The 24,542-nt window shown below is 47.0% G+C and overlaps 1 protein-coding gene and 1 long non-coding RNA gene across 7 annotated transcripts in view; one reads left to right on the plus strand and one right to left on the minus strand.

The window, feature by feature from the left end:
• Positions 1-19,995, plus strand: part of Irag1 (inositol 1,4,5-triphosphate receptor associated 1) — a 106,853-nt gene extending 86,858 nt beyond the window's left edge. For all 3 annotated transcript variants that reach the window (XM_087908565.1, XM_087908566.1, XM_087908564.1), the window contains 6 exons: positions 1,543-1,592; positions 2,087-2,194; positions 4,520-4,584; positions 11,462-11,581; positions 12,778-12,909; positions 16,661-19,995. In XM_087908565.1, coding sequence (XP_087764691.1) covers positions 1,543-1,592; positions 2,087-2,194; positions 4,520-4,584; positions 11,462-11,581; positions 12,778-12,909; positions 16,661-16,904 — 719 coding nt within the window. In that variant the 3' untranslated portion in view covers positions 16,905-19,995. The remainder of the gene's footprint in view (positions 1-1,542; positions 1,593-2,086; positions 2,195-4,519; positions 4,585-11,461; positions 11,582-12,777; positions 12,910-16,660) is intronic.
• LOC125417191 (uncharacterized) lies at positions 4,903-21,652 on the minus strand. 4 transcript variants are annotated; one of them, XR_015003025.2, is made up of 6 exons: positions 21,557-21,652; positions 20,688-20,895; positions 19,613-19,848; positions 17,944-18,157; positions 15,990-16,139; positions 4,903-5,743 (listed from the first exon to the last, which is right to left on the minus strand). It is a non-coding gene; the product is annotated as an uncharacterized LOC125417191 (long non-coding RNA). The 4 variants fall into 4 exon arrangements; XR_007237069.3 differs by having other exon boundaries at positions 20,678-20,895; XR_015003023.2 differs by having other exon boundaries at positions 20,660-20,895.
• Between the last annotated feature and the right edge of the window lie 2,890 nt (positions 21,653-24,542).

Raw genomic sequence — 24,542 nt, forward strand, 5'->3', positions numbered from 1 at the left:
GAAAGAAAAAGATGTTCAATGTCGATCCCTGGCACATATGAGCATACATGTAGGGCACATGTGTGCATCCCCCATCTCTCACACACATATAGAAAAGAAAAAGATAAGTAAAGATCTTACAAGTAATGAGAAGAAAATTTGCACGTAGGCAGTAATACTCAAGAGCAACCGCAGCACTAGAAGGCAGAGTGGTCTGACCCCTCAAAGAACTAAGGAGAAATAAATGGGTGGCATTCAAGGCTGAGGGCTAGGGAAGGTGATAATAAGAAAGTGGTCCTTTCACAGGTCCTTCTGAAAGGACAATTAAGGAATGTACTGGGGTGAGGGTGGAGTGGTGTGCAAATCAGCAGGATGCAAGGAAGGATGGTGATCAAGGATGTTCATGAGCATGTGGATGGAGCCCAATTAGCATCTGGTAATAGCTAATTGGATGAATAATGCATGACTCGAGGATGCACAAGGTGACATAAAAATGATTAGGGTTGGAGAGAGTTAGTGTTTTGAGCTCTATTTAGGAACAGCCTGGAGATTTTGATTAATTTTAAATTTAAAGCCAAATAATATCAGAAGTTAAAGTCATGTCCCAAAGATTAGAACTAGAATGGGTCATTTCTCAATTGATGTTTAGAATGGGAAAAAATAGGAAAAAAATCAAGGACTAAATCAAGGTAAATAAAATATGGCTAATAAGATGGTAGAGATAATCACAAGAATTATAGACAGTGTAAAGCTGATGGTTGATAAGATCCTCAGATTAAGGGAAAAAAACAAAGCACACAGCTATGTGGTTGTCAAGGGTCATAGATAAAATATGGCGTTCTGGAGGACAGACAGACATACAGACTACAAGATGCTGGCAAGGCCAAATCAAATTCAACTGGCCTGGAAGATACCTTTCTGATAATTTTTAGGCAAATCATACTTGGAAATATATTCAAAAGGACAAGATTCACACTTTTGAAAAATAAAAATATTTTTCATGTATCCAATTGTTTTCTGGCTGCACTCCTATGCAGGTACAGTGCTGAATACTGAGTATGAATTGTATCATTTAATATACACAGAAGGGAGAGAAAGGTCTTATGTGATAGCTCCCTTTGCACTTAGTCATAGTGTGGGTAACACACTGAAACTACTTCAGATAACAAACTTTTATTCTGAACACCAAATCTTTCTTGTTTATAGTGTTTCCAGCTGTCTGTCCTTTGAGTGAATGTGGAATGAGTCTTTGTGCTGAGTCCTATCCACACACCGTCTTGGGTGGCCCCAGAACCTCTAGTCATGTCAAATGAAGCCCAGAAACCCCCAACTGGGGCTTCCCGGGGTGTCTTGTGGAGTTAGAATAAACTGTTTGCTGCAGGTGACTTTCTTAGAGGAGAAAGCATCAGACAATGAAGGATCCCTGATGCCCAGAACTCTGAGCCATCCCTGCAAAGCCAGCTATGATGCACAAGTCGTTTGACTTAATTTCTGCCTGTCTGTGGCCTGTTGGACCCCAACCTGAAACTCACACCCGTTTTCTTCTGTTCTCTCCTACTGCAGAAGATGGGGTCCCACGCACGGCGCGATCTATGTCTCTCACGATGGGCAAGGTATGCATGGCCAAGGAATTCCAGGGCTCCCAGGAGAAGCATGACAGAAGTTTTCGTGGTCTCTCAAGAGGTCATTCACTCTTGGCCCTATGGGGACCAGCAGAGTATTCAGCTTTCACACTTGCTTATGTGGCCCCTGATACCCCATCTTCCTTGCTCAGGTGTAGCCTTCCCAGCTCTGCAGTAAGTGACCCTGAACTGATGCATCCACCATGGCTTCACCATGGGCAGCTTTTACACACAGTCTAGGACGCTACTCAGAGAACAGGGCCTCAAGCTGTAAAATGGAGATGTGTTGAGAGATCACTCATGACCAACAGAAAATTTTGGTCACCTTTGGTTCCCTCTTTCCACACTGATTCCTAACACAATCATCACCCCCAAACCAAACTAACTACCGAATGTTAGAGGCTAGCAAGCTTTTCCAATACCCTCAGAACTATGACTGTTGTTATTCCCAAGACAGGAGGCCTGAATCGCTTCTCTTCCCATAGAACATGCCCCGCCGGAGGGTCAGTGTTGCCGTGGTTCCCAAGTTTAATGCCCTGAACCTTCCTGGCCAAGCCCCCAGCTCATCGCCCATCCCCTCCCTACCGGCTCTGGTGAGTATAATGTCACCTGCCTTCTGTCCTTTTCTACATTTTTCTCACACCACCGCTACGGAGAGGATGCAGATGGCGGCAGGGTCAACAGAGACAGGAAATTTCCAGCAGAGAATATGGGTGAAGGTCACAAAGCAACCCAGCATAAACCTTGCCACTGTTTTGAGACTTGCAAGCTGAGCACAGAGGGCTCAGGAGGTGTACCTCAAAACAGCCACCCCTTTGAACAGAAACATGATTTTTTAAGGAGGGGGTGCTTAAAGAAACCAGCGAGCAAACTTTGCAGGGTTCAGTGGGTCACGTCAGCTTTATCTGAAGCAAGGCTTTGGATTGCAGAGTCTGAGTTCACGAGCTGGGTCTCACCATGTCTGACTCGTTGCAGTGTTGTTGACGGCAGCCCAGGGCTTATCAATAGGATATCATCAAGCAAACTGGGAATATCACCATAGAGAATTTCTATAAGATTGTCACCCATGATTTATTATAAAGAAATGAAAGTTTTTATATATAATAAATACATATATTGGAGTATATGTAAAATAATTCTGTCTTATACTTTTAAAATATTTATAATTTATTTTTATTTTATGTTCACTGGTATTTTGCCTGTATGTATGTCTGGGTGAGAGTACCAGAAGCCCTGGAACCATAATTACAGAGAGTTGTGAGCTGCTTTACAGGTATTAAACCCAGGTCCTCTGGAAGGACAGCCAGCGCTCTTAACCACTGAGCCATCTCTCTAGCTTCCTATTTTGTACTTTTAAAAATGTTGTCTCTATGTAGATCACAAAATATTATGGAAGAAATCATTTAAAATTTAATAATTGTTCTAGGTTCATTTCTATTGTGATAAAATATCCTGACAAAAAGAAAGTTAGGGAAGAAAGGGTTTATTTGACTTACAATTGCAGGTTATAGTTCACCAGTAAGGGTATATCAAGGCAGGAACTCAGCCATCACAACCACAGAACAGAGCTGGTTACCCCGGCGATGGCCTTGGCCTTCCTGTGTTAGTCAGCAATCCCCATAGACATGACCTCAGGCCAAGCTCATCCAGGCAGTCCCTCAACTGAGGCCGTCTTCCCAGGCAACCCTAGGCTGTGGCAAGCTAATAATTAAAAATTAACCATTATAGTAATGGTTATTTCTAGACAGTGATAAAACAAATCACTTAATTTTCTTTGTTGCTTTTTTTTTTTTACTATTTCTATAAGTTATAAAAAGAAAGGTAGAGAAAAATGTCCATTTCATACCCGATGAAGGCAATTTCTATATATAAGCAAATCTTTTCTATACCTACAGTCTTTGTGGGCCTAATGACTTCTCTCTGACACGTTGAACTCCAGTGATTTCTCTGGCCACTGTGCACACGAGCACAGCTGTGCAGAGAGAAGTTAGTGGACAAGAGACCGGCCACTGCTAAGTTTCTACTACCTTGTAGGATTTCGTCTGTGAAATGAACTTCAACTCTGAAATCTTTGAAACAAGGAAACTTCAAGAGCCTGGAGAGATGGCTCAGCATCTCTTAGTTGCTCTTCCAAAGGACCCCAGTTCACTTCCTGTGCCCACATGGTAGCTCCCAACCACCTCTAACTCCAGGTGCAGGATGTCTAGCACCCTGTTATGGCCTCCATGTGCAATCCAAGTCGATGGTGCACGGACATACATTCAGGCAAGCATCCATGCACATAAAAGAAAAGTTTAAAAAACTGAAATGTTTTTAAGAGACCAGGAAAGGTTAGTTAGCAACAAACCTTTTCAATAGATCTGTGGTTTACAACTGTGTACCTTTAGACAAAGTGGTTGACAAGAACCTGTTCTCTAACATCGCAAAAGCTGCATTGAAAGCATCCTGACCGTGGGTTCCACCCCAAAACTCTGTACATCCACCCCCTCCGGGTGATCCTAGTGTAGGCACAGAGCTGAGAGCCTACACAGTAGCCATGGCTGCTGTAGCAGAGCAGCAAGGGCTCCTAGGAAAACTGTACAGAAATGTCTGCCAGCTTAGCACATGTGACATCAGGCATCTCCTGGCCTTTGTACTTGGGATAGTTCCTGTGGGAACAGTGATGTTTATGTGAGTCCATCCCAGGGAATTCTAGACCCTCATTTGGCAAGAGGCCTTCTGGCTCTCAGGAAATGGGACAGGGAAACTGAGTCTCCCTGCTAGGATGGAGCCTCGGAATGCAGACTGGAAAGCAGTTGGGGGAAAAGGATAGAAAGAGAAGGGGCAGCAGCCGCCCTCCCCAGCATCACCTGAAGCCTGGCAGCCCTGGCTGCTTCCTTCATTCCTCATCCTCAGTTCTGGCTCCTGTTTCCATCCAGTCTGAATCGCCCAATGGAAAAGGAAACATAGCCGTGCCCCCGGTGCTGCCTGCTCTTTTGGAAAAGTAAGTCTTTCTATTTTCCACTTAATTTGGGGGTTCCTTAGAAAAGCATCCCCAACTTCCTTTCTTTATTCTCATCCTCAACCCGAAAATGAAATAGAAAGAAAATCATTTCCAGAGGAAATGAATTGGACTCTGAGGTCCACAAAGATTGCAGATTGTACTTTGCAACATTCTTAGACCAGGAAGATACTACGACCAAGGCCAAGTACACCCTGCCTAAGATCCTCAGAGAGGCTGATGGCCATCCTCGTAGCTGGGGATCTTTGGAGCTGTGGACAGAAAGCCAGCTGCAATCCCCAGGGCTACTATAACCAGGTGCACAGCAGGCTGCTCCAGGGCGGCCGCATCCTTCTCTCTGTGGTTCCCTTCATTCCGGCCACGTCATGCTGATGCCGTTGTCAGGCTAGTAACAGTCGGCTGCTGGTTCCCAGGACCCCAGACAAGACCGTATCTCGAGGAAGATAGATACATCTCTTCCATTTGGGGATAGAACCATTATACGGTTTAAACTATCCTGGGAAGGGGGAGGGGGCCCCCAAAACACAGTGACTTTGGACAGAGTAAATTCATTTTTTTTTTTTAGAAAAACATCTTTCTGTCAAGAAGTAGAAAGGAAGATACACATTGGCTCGAGAGCTGAGAGGTCCTCCTGGTCCTGTCTTTCCCAGGCACCCATGCAGTCGGCAGACCCTCTCATGCCAAGGCAGAGTGCTAAGGCCGTTCTTCTATGCCAGGGTGGGGGTGGAGAGCTAGGGGGATGTGGGCAGCTTACAGTTTACTTTTTGAACTTCCTTCATTTGCTTGTTGGAAAACATGTGGATCACAGCTGCCACCTCTCAGTACTTTCTCTTTGTGTCTTTCCTCAGTTGGTGGAGCACCGGCCTCATTTCTCTTTCTCTGCCTTGGGGCAGCTCTAGCCTTTGCTTTCCTGTTGTTGTCAGTGGGCCTTGTGTTGTCTGGCAGAGAATGTGACTGCTTGAGTCCCCTGTCAGTTCAGAGATGGTCTCGAGCTCCCTGCCTCCAGGCTCGGCCTGTGTTCCTCATTCTCGGGGTGTGGGATTGCCAAGTCTCCACTCTGTCAATATTTGTCCCTGTTGTCATCCTTTTCATCACGGAGTGTTTCCTCTTCCTTCCTCGCTTCTTAGTCACTCCAGGAAACCTCGAGAGATGACAAATTCGTCACCAAACACAAGTATCTAAGGCCATAAAACCTTACCACATAGAGCCTTTGAGCTACCTAGAAATGATCGCTTATACTCTCTGAAATTCTGCCAGCCTGCACGCTGGGCTCCTCAGTCCACTTCCGAGCACTTCCGTCAAGAGACTCTCCCCAGCTCTAGGCCAACAGACCCAGCCAAGGCAGAAGATCTAGGTCCATGCTCTCCTCGATAGACTCTCTTAGAACTAGTGTTCAGGCCAGCTGAGAACTCAAATCCAAGACACTGGAGACTCTTAAGAACTGGAGATATCCTCTGTAAGAGAATCTGATGGGCAGCCCCAAATCTCAGTATCAATGAGTGAGGATCAGGGATGGTGGCACCTTTCATAGGCTTAAAATCAGGAGCTAAAAGGTCAAAGTGAGACTCAGAGTCAAGCCACAGGTTCCCAGAATGAGTTTGTAGTCTCCCCCTGCCCATTCCCAGGCTAGCTCATTGGCCATGTGGATGCTGTGGCTGACCCACCTACTGGAAATATATCCAAAGAAAGATGGCTGCAAAGAGGGAAGGGAGGTCTAAAGGAAGGAGAAACACTGGAGACTCCACACCATAGTGGCTCTTTCCAGAAGAGTTAGAAAAGATGTTCATTGATTTTCTTTTCCTCCAAATGCACAGACCTGGAAGCATCATAGATCCCTAAGTGGCCAATAATGGAACAGTGTGCAAGAGAAAGTGAATTCATATCCTCTCTACTTGTATACAGATGCACCAATTCCTGTTAGCCTAGTCACATTGTTGAAGAGAAATCGTTTGTCAGACACACGTAGTTGCATTGAGCTTCATGTTAAATGATCCCATTTCCTAAGTGTTCCAGAGAAGGGAGGGAAATGGATAAGCATGTGACAGTACAATCACATGGCCTCTGGCCAGTCCATAGTACAGAGCAGCTGATCATACTGTCTGTCCCGTGTGAGCTCAGAGCAAGCCGAGTCTTGCTCTTGTAGGTCATTTCATAACAAACCACTCTCCAACTCAGCCAAGGTCCAGAGATCTATAGATTTAAACATATGTTTGAGAATGGTTTTTAGTTATCCTTATACACATAGGGGAGCTGTGTGTCCGTGGCCTTTTATTCTTTCATTCCTTTGACAAGTGCTTTCAGGGTCAGTTTCTCAAGGAGCATTAGTCTAGTGGGAAAGTCAGACAGGAAGCAGCCTATTTTTCCACGGTGCGATGAATGTTGTCCTAAGGAAGTGCACATTACTAAGGAACCAGCATGAGAAAATGTGCCCCTAACCCTGTGTCGGTGTAAGATGGGGTGGGGCTCAGAAAATGTTTCCACCTAGGAATCTGGTTTTAAATTTAAGCCTAGAGGTTTTATCATCAACTAGGTGACTGGGAAGTTAACGGCATCCCAAGGTAGTGGTGAATTCAAAGAAAGATGATGTCTGTGGTGGTGGTGATGACGATTCTTGTTCTCAGTCAAAACTCATGCCTTGTGTGCCAGGTGCGTTTGCCCCTGCTTGCTGTCCATTCCTTGTCAGCTCTGCCAAGGACCTCATTAGTAGATCCATTATTAACATCTCTGTCTTATTGATGAGGAAAATGATACCCAGAGATAGGCTCCCTGAGCTTACACAGCTAGAAGATGGCCTGGCTCATGCTCTTAACCTCTTAATAGAACAGAGGACATTCAGAGAGGCTACAGAGGAAAGGGAGGAAAAGAGAACTCTCTGGGGGAGCACCCGGTGATCAGATGGGCAGGGAGAGTGGGGCAGAGCAGGGTGTGAGAGGGTGTATGCAGAGCTACTCACAAAGGGATCAGCACAGCTGGGGTGTGGGGTGCTAGTGGGTTATTTTTATGATAAAGCCATGATGCTGGCGTGTCACAGTGCAGCATTAGCTACTGTTTTAAAAATCATTCTCTTCTATGCTTTTGAAGCAGCCAGGGTCATTAAATTTACACAGCAAATGATCTATCCCCATATTGATTGTGTTCTAGAGAAAATTAAACCCCAGGATAATTATCATCCAAGAATCTGGGACTGGGTGCAAGGAAGCAAGGAAGGTTCTATAGCTCAAGTTCTCTGGGGTGGGCTTATCAAAGGAAGCCGCTGAATTGGGATGATTTAGCAACATTGCTGAGTCCGAGAGGCAAGATTTGCCCTTTGGAAAAGCTTGAAATCCCTTTCAAATACTAGTCGCCAATAAACTGATAACCAGCGTGGCCAACAGTTTACTTTGGACAAACAAACCTCATGTGACTGGGAGCTGGGCACAGTGATAAACACAGCCCCGGTTTAATGAATCACTCAGAAAGAAGGCCCAGGATTCCAGGCTGAGGATGCCGCAGTCCACATAGTGATCCCTGCCACGGCACAGACTGTGCCCAGCTCTTGTTTACAGAGATGAATGCAGATTCTCTTAGCCTAAGCTGAATTCTGGGCTCTCAGGAAATCCTCATTTACAGATAGGATCTGTCCATTTCACTAACTTCTTGCGCAGGTCACTGTGAAGCTGAAGTAATGAAAGCACTCTAATCTGCATCAGGCACCTTCGTGATCAGAGGGTGGGATAGGCCAATGGGAAGGCATTCTGCCTTTGTACAGAGTGGAGATGACAGACCCACTTGTGAGGAAGGAACGCCTCCCAAGGACAGTAGACAGCATGGTTAAAGCATGAGTCAGCATCAACTGCAACAGGGCCGAATTTGAGCCCTGCCACAGACTAATCATAACTGCAGTTAAGGTCATAACCCAATCAGCCAATGAAAAGGGCCAAATTAATAGTAGAAAACAGAAAAGAATTTATTCAATACAGTTATACTGGGAAGAAAAACAGATATCCAGTGACCCTCTGCCTAATATATCTTTAGTCCCAACAGGAGGGTTGGGTTTAGGTAGGAGGCCAGAGATTAGCATAACTGGACAGTTCCGGTCAAGGTGTGGTCCCTCCCATCATTGACCGGCCAAAATCTCAGCTTCACTGTGTCCTGCAAGGTAATCTGGCAAGTTGCAAGTCTTTTGGGGGCAGACGAATTATTTCCCGTCTGGCTGGCCTAGACCTCTACCAGCATGAGATCCCCGAGGGGATTTCACTTTCTTGGGGTACATTGTTCCAACAGTCTGATAGCCAAGGGGAGGCTACATGTGTCTTTTCTATTAGAATATCCTCATTCCTGTGGGCTGGAGAGATGGCTCAGCGGTTAAGAGCATTGCCTGCTCTTCCAAAGGTCCTGAGTTCAATTCCCAGCAACCACATGGTGGCTCACAACCATCTATAATGAGGTCTGGTGCCCTCTTCTGGCCTGCAGGCACACACACAGATAGAATACTGTATACGTAATAAATAAATAAATAAATAAATAAATATTTTTTTTTTTTTTAAAAAAAAGAATATCCTCATTCCTGCCAGGCAATGGAGTTACAAGATTTCACAGCCTCAGGATGGTATTTAAGGTCTCCAAGCCTGGGGTGCTGGAGTTTGAACCAGGTCTGTCTCTGGCACATTCTCTTCATATTTGTTTAGCTTTAAGGACCCTCTAATGTGGGCAGCTATGGAGAAAAAAAAATAAAAGCGTGGTGACCATATTTCACTTGCAATGTATAAATATGCTCAGTGAGATAATGGCCGTTCCCACCCTTGACTCTAGCTGTGTTTTTCTCAGCTTGCTCCAGTCATTGGACAAATAGGAAACTGCACATTAGGCTAAGGTCACAGGGAAGGGAGTGGAGAGTATAGTTTGCAGGCGGAGGAATGTTATGAATAGCTGGTATTTTTAGAGCGTTATCTTTCTTGTTCGTGATGGGGTTTGGTTTTTAGCCTAACGAAACATATGCTTTCAAGGTCTGAGGGAAAGCTAAGAGATAGCAAATTGATACCAAGAGAGCAAGCTGAAGATTTGGCCTCTGCCTAAGGAAAAGCAGCGGTGACCCCGTAGCTTCCTGCGAGGAGGCTCAGCTTGCAATGCGGTCTTGTTTCTGGGCTCCTCCATGACGCCATCGCTTCTAGTCAGGATACGGGCACCAAGATGGCTGCAAAATCCATCTTATTAGGTTATTAGGTGCTTCCTTTGAACTTGTGATCCTACTCGAGCATTAGAGGGGCTCCAAGCGTGCCCAGCCATCCTGAGGTGGTTCGCTAGTGCTCCTGCTTTCCTACTTTGCCACACGATGTTTGTATTCGCTGCTGTTTTGTGGGCTTCTCAGACTCTCTGCTCTCATTCTCTGCAAAAAACCTGGCCTTAGCGTTTCAGCTTCACCATTGGGATAGGAGGCAGCTCGCCTCTGTTTATCGGGACCCCACTCCACTGCCCTTCTCTTCTGCTCTTTGTCCAGTTAAGGAGAGGTTTCTCTTGCTTTTTATAGGTCTCGGTTCCTTCAGTCAAAGGTACTGTCCCTTTGACCATCTTCTCTCACTCTCTCTGCCAGGCCCTTTCTACCTGTTTTTGAATAGGCTTGCACCCTTGACCCATTTGTTTGGCTGAGCCAAAGCACTCACTACTCCCCTTCCCAGTCCAATCGTGGCTGTACCTTTCTCCCTTCCCTTTCCTTATTACTTCAAGGCTCCATGTGACCCTTGCATCATCAAACCCCACCAAGGACCCAGACTTTCAGAAGACGCAGTGAAGCACAGTGAGCCCTCTCTCCCTGACTCTAGCATTATTTCTGTCTTTTTAGCCTCCTTCTCCTTCCTTCCTTCCTCTTCCTCTTCCTCCTCCTCCTCCTCCTTCTTCTCCTCCTTCCCACCCCTCCTCCTACTCCTGAGGTGAGCTTGACAATAACTGGGCGTTGTCCTGAGATCTCTGCTCCTCTCTCCTTGTGTTCTGTCTTTAGGCCGTCATCCATTCTTTATATTCTTTATATTTCTATCAAGTGGCTATCTCTGCCTCCCTTGGACATCTCCAACTGTCTTCAGCGTTTCTTCTTGGACCCCTCATATGCTTGGCAGTTTATTCTGCTCCAAACTGAACTCCCACCATATTGATTGTTCTCAGCAGCGCAGGTTTACAGCACTCATCGCGTCCCAAAGTCTTTCTAGCCTCCGTCCTCTGCCTCTGCTGATCTTTGCCTACATGGCTCGTCTTTGAGCCTGGGGCTTCAATATCAGCGCCTCAGAGAGGCCTTTTTGGACCATCCACTCTAAACACACTCTCTCTTTTTCATTTTCTGTCACTGAATGGTTTCTTCCATAAATATTATAATTCATAATTAATATGATTACTTTTTCCTTCTGTGAAACTCGGAATTGGTAAAAATGGGGGCTGTCTTTTCCTCTTTCCAATTCCACATTGCCTTGTGTCTGTCGCGTTATCAGACTCAGTGCACAGTTGAAGGAACAGTTGAAAGTCACAGACACTGACTCTGAGAAAGAAAGGATCTAGGGTACTTCAGTCTGCCTCCTTCTGGCAGTGTCCTGTCGTCTGTGGCACTTGCCTTTCTACCCACAGCACCTTCTGAAATAAGAATAAAGTTGGATTTGGGTTTGCATCTGGCAAAGGGAGCTGGTGTAGTGTCTGCCTCCTCAGTGGTCTGGGGGGAAGATTCATGGAGTGGGTCTTTATAAAATCTCGTCTCAGGGTAGATGTTTTAAAACCCGAAAGCCCGTGAAAGAGCCCGAGTTTCTTCTTTGAATCGGGAACCAGGCCAAAGATTGGGTTTTGTCTTCAGATGTCCAGTCTCTCCCTGCAATGACGCCCCGTGCTTCCCTCCCCTTGCTAGTGGAAAGACAAATGCAGAGGCTGACTGTGAAGCTTGTGCCCCCGCGTTGCTCCCAAGCTGCCTGGAGGACGTGAGCCAGGAGACCAAGGCCAGGGCAGAGGAAGAAGCCTACAACAAAGGGTGAGTCAGACCTCACCACCCCGAAGGCACCTGCCAGGTCTCAGAAGTGAGCTTCCCACACCCTGGCTTGTTTCTGAGGAGTTCTGGGGAAGTAGTCAATGGGCCAAAAGCCTCTTTGAGTCAAGAAAGGCCTACACAGGGAAGCAGGACACAGGATGTGCTTAGACAATGGCCGGCTTCAGCTAGACTCCTCTCTTTTTCAGGCATGCTGCTACTGCCTAGAAATGTCTAAACATCAGGGGCCTGGGCTAGGTTCGTCTTGGTGCTGCCTAAGGCTTCCTGACGCATGTGCAGAGCTATCATGTTGCTGCCAGCAGTGCCCAGGGGCACCTTCAGCTGTGCTGCCTAGAATCGCCCTGCTGTTCCCTATAAGTCAGAGCTCCTCCTCCTGCCCTTGCCCCGCTGTTTCCACCCCTGCCTATCACTAAATGAGCTGTATTAGCAGCCGGTGCCAGCTACCAGTCACTGGGAGAGAACACTGGGCAGGACCAAAGGTCCAGGACTCAAGATAGAGACTCACCTTTAACCTAGCCTGGTGCCCCATGACTCCTGCAGGACGTTCAGCTGACCATGGGCACAGAACCCCATGGTATCTGTGTGGCAGTCACTCAGTGGTGGGTGGGGTCATCCCAGCCAAACTAATAAAGTTAGCCACCTGGCTGTCAGACAAGTTAGCAGATATGTTCAGGGAAATATTGATCCTGAGAGAAATCATGGGGGGCTTTTACAGGAGGGTCTCCTCAGAAAACACAGAAGCGAAGTCCATCCGTCGGTTTTGTGAATATTTTCTGGGTACCTCCCTATGTCAAGGCCTGCCATTTCTGAAAAACACTCCCGCACCCCTGAGCTGAGGTTCTTCCTAAAGGTGAAGCTCCCAGGTTCCACAGGGAAAATACAATCTTATCTCTGGGGAATGTTTTGTAGAATGGTGACCAGCAGTAGATCTTGTCCCACATTTTCCTCAGTCAGTTTGTCACACTGTCACATAAACAGGAAGGATGGCTGAGCAGTGAGGGGAAATGGTACTGACATGAGCTGTGTTGGGGCTCAGCAGAGTTTCCCAGCTTTTTCCTGTTGTATGGAGCTACAGGAAGTGCGCAATGACTGGAAGTTCTTGAGTCCACTCCCCCGGGTCTGGGGCAAGAATGCCCTGTGTCTGGTCCTCCCTGACTCAGCTGTTCCCTTTTGCCCTCCAGATACCAGGAAGGGGTAAAGAAGACAGAAGAACTTCAAGAGCTGAAGGAGGAGGAAGAGCAGAAGACAGAGAGCCCTGAGGAACCAGCGGAGGTAGAAGAAACTGAGGAGGAAGAGAAGGAGCAGAGAAGCAGGTTGGAAACCTACACTTGGATACCAAATCGGTTTCAAGTCATTTACCTGTTGAATCACCCAAAACAGATGGAAATGCCCTTCCTGGGTGGCAGTAGGTCTGGTGGCCAACAGAATTCAAGAAGGCACTGACTCCAGAAAATTAAGTTAGAAATGGCACATTTGCGAAAACTGAGGCATCAGAGGTGGATGAGGGCACGGCAGAAAGCCACTAATAGCTCTGAGGAGCTGAGAAAGGGAGAAGGACCTTCAGTGGGCTCTCATCCAAGCTGGGGTCAGCCCATTCCACAGCCACCACCATAGAAGAGTTCAGATCGAAGGGGCTGACCTGAGTTCCTAGAGAGGGTTTGCACAAAACCAAGAACAGCAGAGGGAAGCAGAGGGAACATGGGAGGCAGGGAACAAACTTAGTTCAGTGGCCAAGTTCAGTCTCTTATAGGCCCCTGCTATGATGACCAAATACTTGGTCATTTGCATGGTGTCCTCACTTTAGGTTGGAAACAATATCTTTTGTGTTTCAAGCTATCTTCCTCTGGTGAGTGGAAGAGGAGAAGGAACACAGAAAGTCCGGATCTTATGACTTGGCCCACTACAGCCGAAGGTCTCGCTTTACCGCACAGAACAGTGAATTCAAAGTCAAGCAAAACTGGCACTAGGGACTGAACCCAGGACCTTGCAAATGGCAGACAAGCACTCTTCTACTGAGATGCTTCTCCAGACCAAGAACAATAGAAATAGCCTTGTCTCATTGCAGGGTATTCTGTGTAATAAGGTCACAACCCTATCGGCCAAAACTGTCACCCACAGGAATGTGTTTAAGGACAGAATCAACTATTCCTCAGAAGAGGTGTGCACTGCTCTGTCAATATAAGGACAGAGCAACACCCTAGATTTTCAAAAAAAAAAAGCCCCAATTTCTTGGTTTATACCCAACTATCTCTATTAGTACATCAAAACCATAAGTCTCGCTTTTGTTTTGTTTTTTTCCCCCTCAATTGTAGTTATAGTAACCTTGGAAAACTTCACCGAAATTTTCTTTTAGATACCCTTAACTATCCCGGGGTTAGGAACATTTCCAGACAACACCATTAGCTGTATGATCACCTGTCACTGATCCCAGACACAGTGTCTGTAACTGAGTCTCTTGCTGGCAAGCTCCAGAACCTACTCACATGTAATGAATAAGGTAGTAAGGGAAGATTAGAAAGATGGTAACTCTATTTCTAAGCCTGTGGATGCCATCAACAGAGCCCAGTGGTGGAAGTAGCAACCAGCAGGAGGGGGCTTGGCCTGCCTGGGTCAACCCCATTGCCAAGGGAAGAGCTTTATCAACACGCCAGGGAAAATGCTTCCTCGAGGTAAACATGCCCTCTCTGGTGAAAGAGCCTCAACTTTAATCATGGAAGCACAACCCTGATTCCAAGCAACTGCATCCGGTCCTCCTTACATCTCACCTCCTTCTTGGGGGTCATCTGCATTTAATTTTCAGACCACCAGGCTGCCTTTGCTAAGCCCAAGCATGCACAAAAGCCCTTCCTTTGGCACCTTGAATTCATCTAAGTCAGGCTAGAATTTCTAACACTTCCACACACAGCAAAAGAACAAAAGAGAAATAAACAGAGCAAGCACATGACTATAAACAGTCTGGCTTACAAAGCCTTATCTAGCTAACTCCATCTCTGGTAGTTGGCAGCTCCCTCCTGTCTCATGAAAGCCGGGGGGACACAAGGTTTTGCCTGGGTCCTTTTCTGCCCATCTTGTGAGCAATCCTGGGCAGTGGCTATTTGCAGCACCTGAGCCTTTAGAGGACCCATTGGGGGTCCCAGAGGGACCCCCATCCTTCACACCTGATTACAGCTGCTTTAGGTTCTGAGGCGACAGCATCCTCCGATGACTGACACCGACCTGAGTAGCGCCCTCCAGAGGGTCCTCGGCCTTCAGCACGGGGGTACAACTTCACCTTTTCAGGCTCAGACCATCTTCTCAGGACATTTAGCATATAAACTGCACACCCACTGTCAGAAAGTTCCTCTCTCACCCATAACCCCAGCCAGATGGGTCCCAAGAGCTGTCATGCTTAATGCCAGATGATAGTCAGCCTACTATGGAGTCCTTAGGACCAGAGTTGCCAGTAGGAGACTTTTATATGCAATGAAGCCATCTATTATAAATGTCAATCTCTGGAAGAACTTCAGGCAAAGCAACCCAGCACCTTCTTAACGTGGTCTGTGGCATTTTTATGTAACACAGCTGAGATTCACAGGATGTACTGTAAAACTGGCTCTTTTCGCTCACCACTGGCTCAGATGTACTCTATGGGTGTGAACGATAGTTAAGCAGGTCCAATACTACTTTGAAAATAGAAGGGTTAGCATCAAACATTGACCCAAAGGAATTCTATTTCTAGCTTAATTTTGTTTTCAGTTTCTCTTATAGGCCGAAAACTAGGCGACCACTTAAGGATCACGTACCCAGATCTTGACAACCTCTTTCGTAGACTGAGGATGGATCTAGGGGCTGGAAAGATGGCTTGGAAATTAAGAGAACATTCTACTCTTATAGAGGACCTAAATTCACAACCTCCTTTAAATCCAGTTCCAGGGCACCTGATACCTCTGGCCTCCACAGACACATGCACACTAGTGGGCATACTCCCCCCTCCATAAGTGTAACTAGAAAGTAAATCTGTAAGTGTAGATTTAGAGTGGTCTTCTCCCCACACCAGCAGCCAGTTTTGGAGCACAAAAGTATAGTTAAAAAAAATGACTCTATTTTGAATTCCAATTATATCCCATTGGGATCTCCAGATAAATAGGGCTAGAAGGAAGGAAGCTTGTACTTCCCATCTCTTCCTTCCCAGTAATCGCATAAACCGCCAGTGATTTCTTAGAAGCAAGTGTGCCAAGCTGTCTGCAATGGCTTGTGAGGCTGAAATTGCTTGGTGGGGTTCCCGCAGGGACACGAAACTAACTGCTGTCCCTGTGGTCACGGCACACAAGGCAAGCATTTCAAGGACCTGGGCCCTTTCTTAGGAGGGCTTTGGCTGAGGATTTTGTCCCATGGCAACCCATCTACTTCTCACCAGTTCTCTGTTCAAGTTTCCTGAGCCAGGGGCCTGAGTACCGCAGCGTGTTTGCGAGACGTGTGGCCGACAGGAAGCCCTCGGTGACTCGCCCCACCTCTGTGGTGTAGTAACCCTTGGTCATCTTGCTTTGCAGGTCATGAGTTGGAACTGGACACAAGAGAAATACATAACTTGCTTTAAATGCACAGGACATCTCCAGAAACCTCTAGGATGGGACTCCGATCAAATGTCCTTTTACTAAACTGAAAAGAGAGAGGATGGGCTGAGAGGAAGTTGGGAAACAAGCAAGGGGGAGCGTGAGTGAAGTGGAGGAGACAGATGAAGAAGAGAGAGAGAGACAAAGAGGAAGAGATAGAGAGAACAGTTTGGAGAGAGTGGGGGAAGAGAAGGAGGGACAAAGTGGAGGATGGGCATAATGAAGTTGACAGACGTCTGCATGAGCCTCTCACAGTATGGACCAGAACCACCCGGGGATTCTTAGGTCGTTACTGGGATTCTCATTCAGAAGACCAAGGGGATTTTGAATACGAGCTGCCATGCGATTCTCTGGGTAGCTGAGCTTAAGAACCTCTGCCTTAGACAGCATAGAAGGTATCCTCAGACAGGGATGTATGGGTCTGGGCATCAGATATGTGCTCAATATACTAATCTCTCTATTCCCTTGACAGCAAACTTGAAGAACTGGTCCATTTCCTACAAGTCATGTATCCCAAATTGTGTCAACACTGGCAAGTGATCTGGATGATGGCCGCGGTCATGCTGGTGTTGAGTATTGTGCTTGGGCTCTACAACTCCTATAACTCCTGTACAGAGCAGACCGAGGGGCCCCCTGGGAGATCCACCTGCTCCGCGGCCCAGCGGGACTCGTGGTGGAGCTCAGGACTCCAGCAAGAGCAGCCAGCAGAGCAGTAGGCCCTCAGACTCCTTAGCCATGCCCTCCTCTAGTGCATTCACCCCACACCCTGTCCCCGCGTACAGTGTGCCAGGCCCAGGTGTGCCCATGTGGCCACCCATCCCATCGGGGAACAAGGAGGCTTTCTCTTCCCCCTCGTCACCTCTGTGGAAGCTACTCACACATCATAAGCTGATGCTTTGAAGGGATCAGCAAAACCGCTCTGGGAATGCATCTGGTGGACAAAAAGTGACCTTCATGAAGGACTCTGACACAAGGGAAGAGCTCTGCCCCTGACCCAGAGGGCTAGGAGAACTGAAGGCCCTTCATTCAGAGGACAGCGTGAAGCCTGCTCTCTCTTTTCCTCCCTATGTTTCATAATCAGGAAGAGTTGCAGTTAATGGCCAGTACTGACCATAAGGATCAGACCTGGGACTTGGAGTCACAGCGTGGATATCTTCCCACTTCATTTGCCACAACCACTCTTTAGCCTTCTCTCTCTCCTTCAGAATCACCATTTCTTGTCAGAGCATGGGAAAAGCTTCCTCAGAAAAGTACACAGGCTAAAAGTAGCCCCAGGCTCGAAAGGAAGCAGGAAGATGTGAGTTAATATATAACGTGTCTTTATGCATATGGACTGCACACGCAGCATGTTTGTGCACAGACACCCACTCTCTGGAAGTGTGCTCTGCTCAGTGGCAGCCATGTTGTGCCAAGCAATTGGTTTTCACTGGGTATGGAACAGTAGTCACCAGGCATCCATACAGGGAGCCCTTCACACACTCTGACGATGTTTGAAAGCCCTAAGAAGTCACGACTGCGTTGCATGTCCGGTGCCAGTTGAAGCTGCTCGTCGGCACAGTCTGTTCCCTGGTTGTGCAGTGCCTTTGAAAGTGATCCTACATAGCTAACCCACCCCTTGGGTAAGAAAAGGTGTGCCTTCCACTCCAGACTCTCACTCTGCCTTGCACCTCAGGGCTGCCGTTCTCATGGTGTTTCCTGCCCAAATGTGTCCTTTGGAAGACCTGCTCAGTATCAAACCGAAGGGGCGCATCTCACCTCCAGCACAGCGTCTCTCCCGCTGCTCGGCTGTTACCCTCATTCGGCTCTCATCAGTTAGAGATAGGACTTCTGTGGTGGTTGCTTTTCATTGTTTGTGTTGCTCACACTCATGTAGACCTTATTGTGAGTCAAAACTGTCTCAGTGTTATATAGGTAGTAATTCATTTAGTTCTCAGGAAAAACAAAATCTGAAATCGGTGTTTCTCTTTCTCTGTTCAAAAAAGGAAACAGAAGCATAAACGATACAAGAACATACACACACGCATACACACACACACACACACACACATACACACAAACATACACACACACACACACACACACACACACACTGACACAACTTGTCAAGCATATATAGCTAGTAAGTAAGTGGTCTGGCTTCAGGGCTGTACCCCTAACCCTTCTCCTATGGTCTCTCAGCTAGGCGCCTTCCAGCCTGATCCCACCCCTGCCCAGCTGGCCCTTCTGCTGTTTCAAACCTGCTGTGGTTCCCAAATGAAATTGCTTCTCCTTCTGTAGGTCAGCTCACGAGCATCTCTCCTGCCCTTGTCCTCTTCTCGCCACTCCTGAGGACCAGTCACAAACACTACCCCTCCATACAGGCCTTCCACGTTCTCACCATGCCCAGCATCCTGGGGGCATCCCGCTTAGTGCTTCTGGCACTTGTGAAATTTCAACCCTTGACCTGTATCTATGGTCTAGCTTATTTATACATCTGCTTCCCTGGACATTTTCCCTCAAATACTATGCCTTACCATCTCATGGGTAGGTACATAACACGACAAACACTTTGGAGGGAATCATTCAATGTTGGTTGAAAGAACAAGTGAACATTAAAGGTGGAGAGTAACCTAGAACATGAGGTTTCCCAATACCATAACCCTCAGGACCCTCCTGTCTCCATGAGAAACCTGTCACGATTGATTCCTAATCTCAGCTTGTTTTTTATCTTTCTCTGTTTACTCTGAGAGAACAAGAATGGAACCAGACTACAGCAACCCCTTTCCCGAGTTCAAGTACAAGACTCCATACAATCACTCCTTTCAGACAGACATGCCCCCCGACCAACCCTGACCAGGCCTCATATTAAAACACTGGTTTTGTAGGGACATCCTTTGCAGTGGATGGAAATGGCAGAGTGAGGAACCCAAGGATGTGTCATTAAAGGTAATGAGATTCAGAGAGAGGCAGTGGGATTTTGTGGGCATAGGTAGATTGTTTACCTGGTATCTTTCATAGGAAAAAATACAGCCAAAGGAGATTTAGCTGCAAAGCACTGTATAGCCAAAGACAAGGTGCAGACGGAATGCAGGGAGAGCAGCTGCTAGGACTCTAGGGGGTCAATATCTAGTCTCAGTCCAACCCCACACCTAAAGAAGGTCCAACTTGAGCGAGGCCTTTGTCCTTTGGGCCACAAATTCCCACCACGTTCTAGGTGAGACAGAGTCAAGGGGAGCATATGCAAACTGCTTCAGCATCATCGCTGACCTCTGAAGCCTGCAGGAGCCCGGGGCCTAGACCAGCAACCACACTACTCCAGCTGTGAGGGCAGCTGAGGAAAAGAACATCTCCAAAGACCATAGCCATACTTAGAACAACGTGGCTGAAAACACGCTCGTTGGGCCACCTTTTCAAGAAAACGGGGGATAACTTGAAGCAGGCTCACCTGCTGCCACACATGGCCAGTGACACGGAAGCCAGCCTTGTGTTTCCCAACATCACAACAAAATGAAATAAAACTTTTCATTCAAGATGCCTCTGGAACCGGACATTTCTGCTTCGCCTCCAGTGTCTGATTGCCAGCCTTCTGCTGCAGAGGAATGTGTTTGCGTCACCACTGATGTCACTTCCTGAAGGACCTTCACTTTCTAGCCACCATGAAGTCTGTCTCCTTTGTACAGCCTGGAAGAGGGAACAGCGAGGGAGACGCTGGACCTATGTCACCAGCTGTCAGGCCTTCATGTTAACCCCGCCCAGGTAGGTGTGCTAGTTCTGAACTTAGAATGTCACATAGCTGAGTTTGAAAATAAACGCACATTTCCAAACCTTTGGCACAAGTCAAACGCCTCTTTGTTATGTGGAGCCGAAGCCTAATCTTTCTCCGATGCTGAATTAGATCCCCAGAGAACTGGAGACCCGAATTTCTCCCAGAAAACACAATCAGGATCTAATCTGGAAAGGTGGGATCTTTCTCCAGAGTTGTCTGTGACTTTTACTGTTGCTAAAATACCCTGGCAAAAACAACCTGATGGGGGAAGGGTTTGCTTTGTCTCACAGTTAAGGGTACAGCTTGTTATGGGGGGGGCGGGGGAGCTAGAGGCAGCTGGTCACATGAGGCTCAGTCAGGAACCAGAGTGGTGAATGTGCTCCGCTCACCTTCTCCTTTTCCTGTAGTCCAGGATCCCATCTAGGGAATGGTGTCCCCCCACGGCGGACAGGTCTTCCCACCACAATTAGCCTAATCACCCACTATAGGCATACCCAGAAGCTCATCTCCTAGAATCTAGGACCTAGATGGTTCTAGGTTTGATAAAACTGACAATGGCCATTCTCCAACTTTTGGATATGAGATACGACTCTTGTTCATGTTACATTTTATGGGATTGCCAGCCTTAAGATAGACTATCCAGTTTTTCCTTGTAGGAGTCGGTTCTCTCCTTCCACCATTTGAGTCTTGGGGTTAAATGACGTCATTAGGCTTAGTGAGTCACACCTTTTCCCACTGAGTCACCTCAACAGACCCTAGGCCTTGGTTCTCTTATGTTTGTTTTGAAGTAGGTTTTCACTTGTAGTCCGGGCTGGCTTTGAACTCGTGATCCTCCTGCTTTCGCCCTGTGAGAGTATAGGCAGGTGCCATCACGTTCAGCTTCAGAAGAGGTTCATTTGCTTCATGATGCTGGAGGTTCAAGCCCATGGTGCCTTTGCCAGCTCATTTCTGACAAGGAGCTCCTAGTGAAGGACAAATGGTAGTGACAGGTGTGGACGTTGGAGAGAGCGGCCATGTGTCAGAAAACCAGAAGCAGAGTTCTTCCCGCTATTCTTCCGAAGAGGCAAGCAGGTCTCTCTTCTCTCTCCCTTTTATTCCCCCACTCCCTTTATTTCAATAAAACCTCCCATGTAAGCTCTGTCTGTATGGTACATTAGTCTTTCGCCCACTGTGAGGCCTCTGGGCTCTCACCCACCAAGGTCCCTCTGGCACATAATCACACATTGGTGTTATGACTCTGCCAGGCTCTCCCCATGGTCCTTCCCACCCATGGGAGAGAGACCTGAGGCAAGCAAAGACCCTGACCTGGACTGACAAATCACTTTCCAACTACCCGTCTCTGGGATCACAACACCCGCTACTTCAGTCGAGAGACAGGTCAGTTCCTCTAAAGAAGACGGGAACAGAAGACCCTGCAACCAGAGTTTGTTTCACAAGCGGCAGTGCTAGCCACTGAGAAAACCCGTCTTTCACCTCAACTGCTGCAAAGACCCTCCTCACACTGTGGACAACAGGGCACTGGGGAACCAACTGCCTCAAGTTACCCAAGACAAAGGTAAAGCCCTCCCACGAGTCCTTCCTCTACAGACGCCTGGGGGTTATTCCAGGGTCTTGCAGGCCTACCTCTGCCAGCTGGAAGATGGATGTTGCCCTAAGACCTGCCCTCAGCGACCATGGAGGACTCCAGGGTGGCTGTCTAGGCAGCCAATCAAGTAAGTCTCTGTCACTTTTAATCATTAACTCAGGTAAAATTTATCCTTCTCGAGAACTCTGATGCAATTTGAAGACTAACAGCTTTGTCAGCTTTGCCAGCGGAACCAAGACTGCAGCTGCCTTCTCAGCTCTCTGTGTAAAATTCAGGTCACAGGCCTCACTCTTCTAGAGACAATACAAGGTCTAGACACAATTTACCTCGTCACCAGACTCAAGAAGAGACAACTCACAGGACAGATTTCCCCTGAACGTTAGGATGATGCCATAATGAAGGAAAGAAGCAGGTCCTGCCGGGAGCCGACCTGGCACAAAGCTCGGGATGTGAGGATCTAAGATGCTTTAGGTCTGAGAATGCGTTTTAAGGTGTGCAAATGCCAGTTACGAAAGTCTGAGGGAAAAGGCTTACGTGCTGATAATCTTGACACTAATCAATAAATTTCTGATAAGCCATTAATCTAGCTCTGGCAGAGAACCGGCACTATCATCATAGTTACACGCTCAAGGTTTCAGATTCCCTTTGGGTGTTTTCTAAATATAGGCACCAAAGATGCCTTTCATTGTGCAGAATCTTCTGTCCCAGTTTTCTGGACAGAAGAAAGATTGTTAATGCTTTTAATCAAAGTCATTTCTGGCACAAATATACTGCCATTTCTAATGTGTCCAGACTTCTGTTTTCACACACTCAAAGAATTCTTGTAAGTTCCAGGAAGTCAACTTGGATTCGCTTCGAACAGGTCAGATGCACCTCCCTTCCTAAGCAGCCTAAGCCTCCCCACCTTTCCCTGGTCTTGACATCCTTTTCCTCAATTACCAAACCTAAGGAAAATATTTTTCCTTAACTTAACCTTTTCCTCTGCTCTGCCCGCATCTTGCCAGGTTCAAGTGGTACCAGACAGTTCCACATAACCAGTAAAACAACCAGATACCCTAGGATGTGACCAGCACCCCAGCTTTCTCAGGTCCCCCAAAGATGGTCAATGCCCCAGATCAACAGGAAGTAGTCTTGAGAACTCAATACCCTCATTTCCCTAACCTGCCACACCTAACTTCTCACCTTTTTTAAATAAATAAAGAATAGAAGAATGCTAGCATCCAGACGAACCTGGCCCCATCCCTTGAGGGCCTGACAGAATGCATCATATATGTCCTGTGTCACACCGGTCTCTTTAAAGGTGAAACTCTGCCTATTTCTTTTTCCTTTTCCCTTTCTCTCTCTGCATCTCCCTCTCCTTCTTTCTTTCTTTCTTTCTTTCTTTCTTTCTTTCTTTCTTTCTTTCTTTCTCTCTTCCTTTCCTTCCCCTTCTCCCTTTATCTCAATAGGACTCCCCACTTAAAAAGGATGACCAGGATAGGCTTGCTTCCTATATAACAACGATCTTCCAAGAACTCCCAAAGGAACCGCTCAAGAAAACTAACCCTTCTTCCTAATATCGTACCACCCCAGAGATCAGTCGTTTAACCACAACAGAAACTTGAGTGACACTCCAACTGCATCCCGTCCATAGCAATGATCTTCATTGCGCCATTTCTCTGGCATTCCTGGACCACTCTAGCCTGGTGATGGCCATGACATCCATCTTTCCCCTTGACAGTGAAAACTTTCACTGAGATCCTCCAGATCCTGCCTTCCCAGTACATTGGGGAGTGGTCCCCATGGGTCCAAGTCTACAAACGGCCACAGTTATACCTAATCAGAGTACCAGGGATGTAGGGGCTTGAATGAGAATAGCCTCCACAAGTTCATCTGTTTCAGTACTTGGTCCCCAGTTTGGTGCAACTGTTTGGGAAGGACTAGAAGGTGTGGCCTCATTAGAGGAGTCGTATAGATGGGGGCAAGCTTTGAGGTTTCCCAAGTCCCAAGTCATTTCAGTTAGCTCTCTCTGCCTCACGCCTGTGGATCAGAATGTAAGCCCTCATCTACTGCTCCAGCACCGTGCTCCCACCATGATGGTCGTGGACTCACCATCTGAAACAATAAGGCTCTATTAAATACTTTCTTTTATAACTTGCCTTGGTTGTGACTTACCATAGAAACTGAAAAATAGCTAAGACAGGGCATATTTCTGAGATAAGGGACTCTGTGCAGGGTAGGACCTTGGGTAGTCTCCGTTGAGAAGAGTATTGTGTTCTGCAAAAGGGAGAAATAGTGAGCCCGATACTGGGTGGCCAGGCAGGGACACTCACAGACAGACCTTTCCATGTTCACCAAGTCATTTTTCTTTTTCACTCTTGGGTACATAGCTGAGTTAAAACTCCTTAATCAGGTTAGATGGGAACATATGACTAAGTTCTGATTGCTCAACTATGAACAGGAGTGATATATTCCAGGCTTAGCCTCAAAAGCAATCTTTAGCACCGTTATCTACATTTGCTGGTTCACTGCGAAGATCCTGGAAGGGAACTCAGAGAGATTAGAAGACAGGAGTGCCACGGGAGACAGGTGGAAACAGCTTTGATCTGTGAAAACATCATGCTGTGGATTCCTCAGTATAAACACCCACTATTACTGCCGTCAGCACCAGTCAGTCATTGGAATACCACAGACTGTTCAAGTAAGCCGTTGAGTTGTGGAGTTGTTTAGTTAGACTACAGTGACTAATACATTTGCCTACCTGTATATTTCTCTCTTTCTTCACCTTTTTTTGGAGACAGGGCTTCACTGTGTAATCCTAGCTGTCCTGGAACTCACTCTGTAGACCAGGCTAGCCTTGAACTCAGAGATCCGCCTACCTCTGCCTCTTGAGTGCTGAGATTAAAGGTGTGCCCACCACCATCTGGCCCACCATACATTTCTTAAGAATTACCCTTATAGTATTTGGTGTCATAGAACCACTATTATTTTAAGTTCATGCACCTCTGTCATGCATTTGACATGCATATGCATTTCATTGCATAT

Source organism: Myodes glareolus, chromosome 7 (assembly GCF_982192425.1).
Source record: "Myodes glareolus chromosome 7, mMyoGla1.1, whole genome shotgun sequence".
Lineage (NCBI taxonomy): Eukaryota > Metazoa > Chordata > Mammalia > Rodentia > Cricetidae > Myodes > Myodes glareolus.